At 40.3% G+C, this 11,138-nt stretch overlaps 1 protein-coding gene across 1 annotated transcript; it reads left to right on the top strand.

Annotated features, from left to right (window-relative positions):
* The first annotated feature begins 811 nt into the window (after nt 1-811).
* LOC107753546 (aggrecan core protein-like) lies at nt 812-7,849 on the top strand. Its single transcript, XM_016569709.1, has 17 exons — nt 812-888; nt 967-1,350; nt 1,463-1,637; nt 1,812-1,939; nt 2,029-2,322; nt 2,564-2,860; nt 3,091-3,274; nt 3,399-3,526; nt 3,609-3,902; nt 3,991-4,086; nt 4,180-5,328; nt 5,427-5,540; nt 5,909-6,067; nt 6,148-6,230; nt 6,333-6,477; nt 6,727-6,909; nt 7,004-7,849. Exons 1-17 carry the CDS (start codon nt 813-815, stop codon nt 7,087-7,089), a joined length of 3,975 nt encoding a protein of 1,324 aa, XP_016425195.1. The 5' UTR covers nt 812; the 3' UTR covers nt 7,090-7,849.
* Nucleotides 7,850-11,138: the final 3,289 nt, after the last annotated feature.

Genomic DNA, 11,138 nt, shown 5'->3' with positions numbered 1-11,138 from the left:
ATAAAAAGCTACTTCAGGGCCGTGCCAGGATGGAGGTCTCCTACAGTCACTCAGTGCATTTAAAACAGCTTGATTCAGAAAACCTGAGCAATAGCCAAGAGGTAAAAATTTAAGCAAAGTAGTGAATGATGCACTGTGTTCATTATCAAACTGAACTTTAGAATTTATAAATCATACAGGGAAATATAATTTTTTTTTCCCAAGCAGATTTCACAGTAACCATTGATTAAAATTCAACTTACCAAGCCCAGAACATTTCATGTGGCTCAAACAGTGAACTATTCTTCTTTAGAAAGAGACAGGGAGAAAGAGAGTGTATGTGTGAACGTTTAAATGGGAGAGTGAATTAATGACGTCATGTTTCCAATCTATTCCAAATTTCCACCAGGAGTACAGTACCTCAGTCAGGCCGTGTAAAGCCTCGGAAACTGAGAAACTGCTTTTGGAATGGCTCGAGTGATTTGCTCAGTTCAGTGTGCCCTACATGACCCACCTTTAGGGGTACATCAGCTTGTTACTGGGCTAGTAGTCTTAAAGTGACATCTATGTACCTTATTTACCCCTATTTACCCCCTACTCTAAGTTTCTAACAGGGGTATTAGAAACAAAGTTGTGCCTTTAAGGGTACTAGCCCCGTGACGATTCTTAAAAGTATAACTTTTGCAGATTTTTTCTGACAGCCTTTCTGACAGTTTTAGTTGCTTAGGATTTAGTTCAATGCATCACTGTTGAATATTAGTCAAATGTGTGTGGTACTATATATATAATAATATAAAGCACCCACTCTTTTTCTATATTTCCTAAGGTGAAACATGTCTTTGATTTGGCTCCTGTTATATGCATACATCCATGCCATTTCTGGCATGATCTTATTTGGGGACATGGCTGGTAGGTGAACATTTTAGATTGCTACGATTTACTGCTTTTAAGTGAAAGAGAATTTCAAAATGAAATTATGTTTTACAGATCAGGACAGCCCCATTAGTGTGAGTATCCCTGTGGAACCACCACTGCGTCCCCTATTGGGGGGAAGCATGATTATACCTTGCTACTTCCAGGACAACACTGTCCAGGACCCTGGCGCCCCAACCACTGCCCCACTGCCCCACCGTATTAAGTGGAGCTACATCTACAAGCGTAGAATATCTCTTATTCTTGTTGCCAGTGGGGGCGTGGTGCAGGTTGAGACAGACTACGTGGACCGGGTTCATATGGTAAACTACCCCATGGTGCCAACTGACGCCACCATTGAGATCTCAGAACTCCACTCCAGTGACTCCGGCACCTACCGCTGTGAGGTCATGCAGGGGATTGAAGATAACTATGATTCTGTAGAAATGCAAGTCCAAGGTAAGATTTCAGTTTGAAGACTTTCAAACTGTTCAGACACACAAAAAGTACATTTATTAAACATATAAATAACTGAAAGTGAGAATTAAATAAGTGGATCAAATCTTTACAGGCATTGTGTTTCACTACCGAGCAATATCTACCCGATATACCTTGACATTTGAGACGGCAAAGGCAGCCTGCATCCGGAACAGTGCTGTTATTGCAACTCCCGCACAGTTGCAAGCTGCCTATGATGATGGATACCATCAATGTGATGCTGGTTGGCTTTCAGACCAAACTGTGAGGTAATGTGAAAAGGTCAATATCTAATAACAACATAAATAAAAACCACTTACAAACATGGGTGGTCATGAGCAGGTGTATAAGACGCAGTGAATACAATGTAAACAATACTAATATATTTATTAACCATTTAGTTAAGTTATAACTATAATAAGATTCTATGCAATTCTCCATAGGTATCCCATTCATGAGCCAAGGGAGCCTTGTTATGGAGACAAAGAAAATTTCCCAGGGGTACGAACATATGGAGTCAGAGACATCAATGAGACCTATGACGTGTACTGTTTTGCAGAGAAAATGTCAGGTACCTCAGGCAGTGTTTCCAAACTGAAATGTAACTAGTTGGTGCGTTTTTGCTGTGTTTTTACTTTATGGATTCTAATCATCACCCAGGCAGTGTGTTCTACTCTATGTCTGTGGAGAAGTTCACCTTTGCAGAGGCTGAAGACCAGTGTGCAAAGTTGGGAGCCCAACTGGCCACCACAGGGCAACTCTACCTAGCATGGATGGCTGGTATGGATGTGTGCAATGCTGGCTGGCTAGCAGACAGAAGTGTGAGGTACCCCATTAACATAGCTCGACCCCAGTGTGGTGGGGGGCTTTTGGGAGTGCGAACGGTTTACCTTTTTCCAAATCAGACAGGTTATCCATACCCAGACTCCCGCTATGATGCAATCTGTTATGCAGGTAAGCACAGAGAATGCAATTCACATTTGAGCTTTTTTGTACTTTGTTTCCTAAATCACTTCACATTTGCACACCTCAGAACAATCATATCATAATGTCACTAAAGGAACAGAAACTCAAAAAAGAAAAACTTATTTACTCACCATTTTATTGTTCCAAACTTCAGCATTCAAGGAGGTCTGTGTCCTCTTATGATTCAAAAGACTGTCAATTCTTACAAACTTTGTTAATTATTTTTCAGAAAAAGAAGATAAGGTTTCAACAAAGACCTCACCATTTCCTAAAATATACACTACCACGGATTCCATGTTCAGTGTGGCTACAGTCACCTCAAGTCCTTCAGACTATACTGAAGAGGTGACCACAGAAGGGGAGGTCCGTGGCCAGCTAGTGACAGATGAGCCTCTTAACACCACAAGCATAGAGAGTCCTCTACCTTTACCTCCCAACATAACTGAGGTTGAGGAGGACATTATTAATGTGGCCACGGCTATGCCTTACTTGGGATATGAGATTCCCATGGACAATGTCACTGCTGGTAAGTAAACTAAACTGGATCCAGTGTATGACATCAAACCACATCAAATTAGCAGTGTAAACACCCAAAAACCACTGAAGGTAACTGAGCCAAAGTAATTGAGCAAAAACAAGGATTCGCAAGAGTTACAGGGACAAAATCAATGGTGTATCAACTGATTTTCAAAGCAGATGTTAATACCATTTGCAAACAGTAGAGTTTAAATATGGCCAAACCTTTCTTTGCCCTAGAAACTAAGGGAGTGGTATTCCACTATCGCGCTGACTCCAGACGCTATGCTTACACCTTTGAGGAAGCACAAGTGGCATGTCAGAAGCTGGGAGCAGTCATAGCCACCCCTGAGCTTCTTCAGGTGGCTTATGAAGCTGGCCTTCATCAATGCAGTGCAGGTTGGCTACAGAACCAGACTGTCAGGTAAACTTATTTTTTACAAAGTGCTGACCTATATGTTCCTAAATGCATTTGTTTCTGTTGAATTAACTGGAATCCTGGATCAAATATTGTTGACACCTTATTTAGCATTCAACACTGTTTTCAGATATCCAATTGTGCATCCTCAAAAGAAGTGCTCTGGAGATCAGAAGGACCTCCCTGGCATACGCTCTTACAATGTTAGGCCTGCACATGAGCGGTACGATGTGTACTGTTATATGGACCAGATAAAGGGTGAGTAAAGGTTAATTCATGGCATAAAAATTAACACTTATTTAATCCTGTATGATCTCACTGTTCAGTTTCTTTCCCTTAGGGGAGATCTTCCATGTGAGCTCATTAGCAGGCTTCACCTACTATGAAGCTGTTGCCTATTGCAGAAAACTGGGTTCTACTCTTGCTTCAACTGGAGAACTGTACGCCTCATGGAATCAGGGTTTCCACAAGTGCAGTCCAGGCTGGCTGTCTGATCGCAGTGTCCGCTACCCTGTCCGCAACCCAGGCTTTGGTTGTGGTGAAAACAAGACAGGAGTGCACACTATTTATGCTGAACCAAACCAAACAGGCTTCCCAAACCCATACTCCAGATATGATGCATATTGCATCAAAGGTATAGCAGCTTTTAAGCCTGTATGTATGAGTTTGCAATGAAAAGCAAGACTGGGTGTTGATCTGGGAGATTCTTGTTTATTTTTCAGCAAATATGTCTATGCTGCTTGATGAAGATATGTTGAACACTACAAAGATGGGGAAGGATCTTAACATGACGGACATAACAGAGCTGCTGAGACCTGGTATGAGATATGTTGGATATCACCACTTGCTACTGCTAATCTTTACTGCATTATTGTCTTAAGTATGCTAACTTTCTGTGATGTGTGTTACAGTTCGTCCAATTGTCCCTCCCTTGCTTGTGGACCTGTCTGAATCTGGATCGGGCTCAGGCTCAGGCTCAGCATCAGCATCAGGTGATCCTAATTCCAGTTCTGGGTACATGTCAGGGAGTGGCATACCCAGTGGGAGCATATCCGGTTCTGGCCAAAGTGGTGATGGATCAGGTCACCTTGTGAGGTACCAAGAAGGTGCAGATACACTCATGTGGCAGACTTCTGCCTCGGGCAGCTCTATGGAGGCAAGAGAAGGTAGTGGCAGTGGCAGTGGTGTTATCATTACTTCAGTATCATCAGGGGATCAAGAATCTGGAGAGGAATCTGGACTCTTTTATGAACAAAGTGGAGCTAGAGGCCTTCCATCGGGACTTGGCAGTGGATCTAGTGGTTCAGGAACAAGTGGATTCTTCAGTGGTGAGGAATCAAGCCGTCCATCAGGACTTGTCAGTGGATCCAGTGGTTTAGGAACAAGTGGATTCTTCAGTGGTGAGGAATCGAGTGGGTCAGGCTTCTCTGGTGTATCATTTATAAACACAGAAATTATAGATCTGACTGCAAGTCCTTCTGGAGAACAGGAATTGTCTGGTGTTTCTCCGTTTGACTTGACTGATGTTAGTGGTTTCGGCTCTGCTATTGGATCTGGCTCTGCCTCTGGATTTGGATCTGGCACCATCATTGACTTTGCATCTGGCTCTGCCATTGGCTTTGGATTTGGCTCTGCTTCCGGAGCTTCAGGTTATCCCAGTCATCCCTCAGGTGAGGTATCTGGCCACATTCAGAGTCAGGATGGAAAGATTGTCATTCTAACGGACGATGAGGTCGAGTTGACGTTTAGGTCTACAATCGGAACAGAACAGGGTCGTGGATCAGTGGAGATTAGTGGAGAGGGCAGTAGTCAAGAACATTATGCTGAGGACCTCTCCATATCTCTTTCTAATAGTACTTCATATGACGATTATTGGAGCGTCAATGAAACTGTTGATCTCCTACCAGAAAGACATATGCAACTTAATGTCATCACTGAAGCATTTGATGTGACTGATCAGTCACCACTGAACACAACACCACCCACCACTTCTATACTCATTACTTCACCTTCAGCTTTACTACAAACACCAAAAGCTATGGAGCTATCTTTAACTGATGGTAATAACTGAACAAAACTATAATTTTGATGTTATTTAACTGGTGTACAACAACATACTTTTTAACATTTTTAATTAAGATGAATATGTCTTTAACAGCTTCTGCCAATTCCTGCGATCCAAACCCCTGTGGTCAAGGTTTATGCTCTCTACAAAGTGACATTGCAGTATGTCAGTGTCATTTAGGATTCAGCGGGGAAAACTGCTTAACACGTAAGTGAAAAGTCATGGAGCATTTTAACAAAGATATCATGCTATGCATTTATTGTGACTTAAGGACAGTTTTATCCACCTTTGTCTTGCTGCCTTGTTACTTCCTACTGGCAAGTAATGGAATAATCAAACTGGACTTCACAGGGTTTTTGATTGTCTTGCATGAAATTATAAATCGTAGGGTACATTTATGAATGAGGATTTTCTAGGCCATTTGAAAGGAATATTTTTTGCCAAATGAAGTATACAGACATACCCTGTCCAGTAGGCAGGGAGCCTGTCAGTCTTGCTAGTCTTCTATAACTAGCCACCCTTAAAGAACACATAATAAAAACTAGTAAAATTCATTGTCTCTTCTGTGTTGTCAGCGGTACAGGGATGTACTGAAGGGTGGATGGAGTTCATGGGCAGCTGTTATATCCATTTTGATGAGCGTGAGACCTGGACCAGTGCGGAGAAGCACTGTCAAGAGCTAAACTCTCACCTGGTTAGCATTTCCTCCCAACAAGAACAAGAGTTTGTAAAAAGTGAGTTTGATCTGACATAAAAGACATGTACCTGCTTGTTGATCTAAATGAAAGTGCTTATACATTTCTAAACGACCTAGATCAAGCCCATGACTATCAATGGATTGGACTAAATGACAAGGATGTGCAAAATCAATTTCGCTGGACAGACGGAAGCCCTTTGGTAAGAACACCTTCCTCTGAGATTCTTTCCAAATTGAGCGCGACTGTGTTCTGAGGCATTTGCAGTAAGTCGCTGTTTCAACCAGTGCTAATTTCTCTGCAGGAATATGAAAACTGGAGACCCAATCAGCCAGATAATTACTTCAGCACTGGAGAAGACTGTGTTGTAATGATATGGCATGAGGATGGCCAGTGGAATGATGTACCCTGCAACTATCATCTTCCTTTTACTTGCAAGAGTGGACCTGGTAAGAAGAGGTGACAGACATTAACTTCAGCACCAAGTCAGCCCTACCCAATTAGCTAAGTGATCTATTAGCCTATCACAATAGCTATTTCATTTATTGTGTTAATTTACAGAAATTATAGTGCAGCTACATCAAGATACTTTTGTGTAATTATCAATAGACCATGAATACTATAAACTTAAAGGAACTTTATTTTCTTGTTTTAATAGGAAGAGAAATGTTTTTGCTGTTTTACTCTTTTTACTGTAGTCACATGTTCATCGCCTCCTGAAGTGAAGAATGCCAGGATGTTAGGCAACAGCAAAGATCGCTACCCTGTTAATTCCATAATTCGATACCAGTGTGACAGTGGATTCACACAGCGCCACATTTCAGTGGTACGTTGCTTACCTGACGGTCAGTGGGAGGAGCCTAAAGTGGAATGCATAGGAGGTAAGTATACACCACAGACAATAGATGGCACAGTTACTATGTTATGCTCTGTAGTGTAAAGTATTTGTGTCAATGTTATTACCTCCCTCAACAGGCAAAACAAACAACAGGCTACGGAAAAGATCCCTCAAGACACGTCCCAAAGCAGTCAATAGTCGAACATGGAGGAAAGTCCTCTAAACAAGACAAAAAACACACCTCAAAACATCCAGAGGACTGTTATTAATAAAGATCATCTCAAAGACAAGGGAATAACTTATGTAATGACAAACTTTACTTAGTCCGTCTGGCTGATTGGTTTACAAGTGCTACTCAGAGCTATGTTTTGGGGAAAAGAAAGATATCTGAGTTTATTTAAATTTATTTAAATAGGATTTTATTCCTCCCGCTTACGTAACTTCTGGGCCACAGGAGATAATCTAATCTAAAAAGAATAGACTAAATGTCACAGAGCCCCCCTTGAGTTTTCACTTTAATTATTACATAATCACCACTTAGTCCCTAAAATAAAAGCAAAGCACAGGAATTTACTTTACCATTAGTGCAAGTCTTAAAAGGTTTCCTCCAGGCCACAAGGTAACACTAATGCTTACTTGTGTGGACATTTTCCCACTTTCTCTCTAACAATTGGCACAATCCAAAACTGTGATGTGGCTATGTATGTTCAGAATGGAAGACTAGCTTACTACTTAGTGAATATGGCACAGTATACTGCCTACCATTTAAAAATAAATAAATAAATAAATAAGTGAAAGAGTAGGCATTGACATGACCATCACATGACCTATTACTCTGCATATGAGCAAAGGTGACAAAATTTGCATACTCTGCACAGTATACATACTACATACTGCAGCAATAGTAAAGGTAGTGTAGAATTATGCAGAATAAACATTGCCTCTACAATCCCCAATTTCGCCCCTATTTCATACTTAAAGGGTTAGTTCACCCAAAAATGAAAATTAGCCCATAAATTACTCACCCTCAAGTCATCCTAGGTGTATATGACTTTCTTCTTTCAGACGAATCCAGTCGGAGTTATATAAAAAATTGTCTTTGATCTTTCAAGCTGTTTCATGGAACTCGGCGGGTGTTGCATGATACAGTCCAAAACAAGTTAAATAAAAAGCGCCCATCCATAAAAAAAAAAAGTGTCCCACACGGCTCCGGGGGTGAACAAAGGCCTTCTGTAGGGAATCGATGCATTTTTGTAAGAAAAATATCCATATTTAAAACGTAATAATCACTTTAATGTAGCTTGCGCTCACTGTTGTAAAGGGAAGACGTTCCGGGCGGATGACGTATGGAGGTCGGATTTGTGCATCGATTCGCTACAGAAAGCCTTTGTTCACCCCCCGGAGCCGTATGAGACACTTTTTTTTTTTCTACATTGATGATTGGAAAATGCACATTTTTAAATATGTAGAAACACAATAACAGTTTTGGGACATTTTCTAGTGTTTAGTATTGTCGCATACCGTTTGCATTTGAATGTAAGTGTTTGTATCGAGCTCCATAATTACCTTAGCTTAACTTTTAGGTTCATACATTTACATGTGGCAACATTGGCCTTGCATTCCTTTTTATTTTATACAGTTTAAAAGGAGGACACAAGGGATTGTGGGCAATATTAGCCCAAAGAGCACAGATGAACTTTGGAAATCTGCCAGAAATAGTGTACCATCCTGGCACCTTTGGCATACTTTTTTTTCAACATATTATGATTTGGGATGCAAAAAAAATCCTTATCTGGCATACTATTTAGGGCAGACAGTATGCGAAGTGAACATCTGTGCATTAGATAGCACAAAGGTAATACTGTCTGTGTACCTCTGGTTAACAATAAAGTTCAGAACAAGACAAAAGGCTTTAATGACCACAGCTGGACACAATTACATTTAAGTACATTAGTATTTCAAATTCTTTAGATGCGTCTTTTTATGTGTTTTGTTGTTTGTTGTAGTTTAAATGTCTAGTTGTATTTCTGTGAAACTGTGAAAGATAAATTCGCCAGCTTTTTGCTTCTGATTCTAGGTCAACTTGCAATAGTATACAAATGTTTACTCAGATTAGAAAGATTTATTAATTCACAAGTTCATATGATTCGGCTTGGCCTCCATAACAGATTTAAGCTCTAATATTGCCTATAGAGACAAACATAAATTTTCAAATGAGACAGGATCACAAGATGGGAATTTTTAAATTGCCTAAAAGAGTTTAAAAGTCCATACTAATAAGCCAACACACATAGTGTGTGCCACAATGTTGATTGACAGAGTCAATCGTTTCCAATAGAGCAATTTCTCATTCATTTTGCACTCTGTCACTGTCAGCTCTACGCTGAGCTCATATCTGTCTTAGTACCCTTAAAATAAACAGACTAAATGTGTGAATAAAGTCATTTTTCTTTTAATACCAGAGAGTGGTATTAAAGATGAAATGTGTAATTTCTTTGTCACTAGCATCAACAAACTGCATTGCGAAATTAATGGCTGTTTTCAAAAAGCTTTTCCAAACATCCTCTCCCTCTGCCATTGGTCAAACAAACAGACAGTCCCACCCAAAATGTCTGCTATTGGATGAGCCAATGTTGCTGTTGTCAGGCTGATCGGGATGCTTAAACATACAGAGCCACACTGTTCACACTTTTCTGGGAAATAAACATACCAGCGACTGACTTGTAGTTCTTTTTGCATATTAAACTGGGATGGAAAACATTTTAGCATAAAAAAACCATGCACTTCATATTTAAGTGGTTGTATGGTGAGTTTGTGTGAGAGAAAGAGACATTTTAAGAGAAACTTATGCTTGGAACTTAGCCTCTATTTAGTCAATATATAAACAGTAATTCTACCCCAAATTATCATAAGGATTATGTTTAATGTTTACTCTATTCAGGGTTCCCACAACCTGACCAATGTATTTACATAACTTCTCCATGACATTTTCAATTATTTGTGATTAGATACAGATTTTATGGAGACTGAACAAACAATGGCAATATCAACACAAATGTACATGACTTTTCAATAATTTTTTAACACTTTCATTGATTGTCACTTGTTTCCATGCCTGAAAAAACTATTTACAAAATTAGGAAATGTTAAATTTTCATGCAGTACATTGTGCACCCAAATAATGTTTAGACAAGTACATCATTGCTTTAGATAGAATATAGCCTATCAAATCAAGTGGCATTTGCAACAAATGATGCATGATTAATTTAAATGTCCAAATACTTTTTGTGGCCACTGCATATATGTATTTACACCGTATACACATAGAGCCTTTTATATACTACATACATAGCATCTATCGAACGTATATTGTTGAGAGACGGGTCAAAAAAGGACAGTTCATGTGAACATGACCCAACATTACTCAACATCCAAGACCTCAATTATACGGCAAACAAAACAGTGCCTACTTCATGACATTTTCTCAAGGGATAAGAAAAACCCTAAAAGCTCTTGAATATACCTCTCTTACCTAACACTGTGCATCTTTTATGAGCAGTTAGCAGAGTGAAAAAGCCACACTGAGGAACACTGCTGGCTTTTCATGTGCTATTTCTCCCCCGCCTTCCATTCATGTTTGGGAAGCAGGTGTAAATAAAGAACAACTTTGACGCCAAGGGATCATGAAATCCTGTGGAAAGGGTGGGGTAATCATACCCCCTCCCATAACTGGCTTAATGCTAAAGAGAAACTCAGTGACACCGGCATGAAGGATGTTGAGTTGCTCTTAAACCGAGTGTGTGTTGTTGTTGTTGTTTTACTTCTTTGACTTGGGGCGGCGCGGGATCAGAGATTATCTTACTATAGGGAGATGAGTCTGTATTACTTACTATTGGAGAAAGCATAACGGCTAACTTGGATCACGTGTCCCTTAATAACAAATCACATTACAGCCTTGACGCCACTGAATTTCAGTCAGAGTTGTGTGACACTCAATCGCCGTTTACAGATACCATAGAGCTCCGGAGGTTGACGTCACGCAATCTAAACTCCGCCATTTTGCCAGGCCATCAGGAGAGCGCTAGAGCGGCTGTAGCATTGGTATCGACAGCTGTACAACAATAATTTAAAACCAGACTATTTAGACCTTACAAACCTTACTATTTCAACATGGTGGACAGCTGCTGGGCGCAAGGATGCCAGGGGCTAGGGTTGCCAACGGTCCCGTATAATTGGGCTTAATTTATGTGTCCCGTACGTGACCTCCCTTGG

Source organism: Sinocyclocheilus rhinocerous, unplaced genomic scaffold (assembly GCF_001515625.1).
Source record: "Sinocyclocheilus rhinocerous isolate Xijiao unplaced genomic scaffold, SAMN03320098_v1.1 scaffold200, whole genome shotgun sequence".
Taxonomy (NCBI): domain Eukaryota; kingdom Metazoa; phylum Chordata; class Actinopteri; order Cypriniformes; family Cyprinidae; genus Sinocyclocheilus; species Sinocyclocheilus rhinocerous.
Note: the sequence above shows the minus strand (reverse complement) of the source record. Positions and strands in the feature narration are given on the sequence as shown.

Coding starts and splice junctions, on each gene's coding strand:
- LOC107753546 (XM_016569709.1), top strand. CDS start 813: ATGTCTTTGATTTGGCTCCTGTTATATGCATACATCCATGCCATTTCT. Junction 3,903..3,990: donor TGATGCATATTGCATCAAAG/GTATAGCAGCTT, acceptor TTTATTTTTCAG/CAAATATGTCTATGCTGCTT. Junction 6,910..7,003: donor TAAAGTGGAATGCATAGGAG/GTAAGTATACAC, acceptor CTCCCTCAACAG/GCAAAACAAACAACAGGCTA.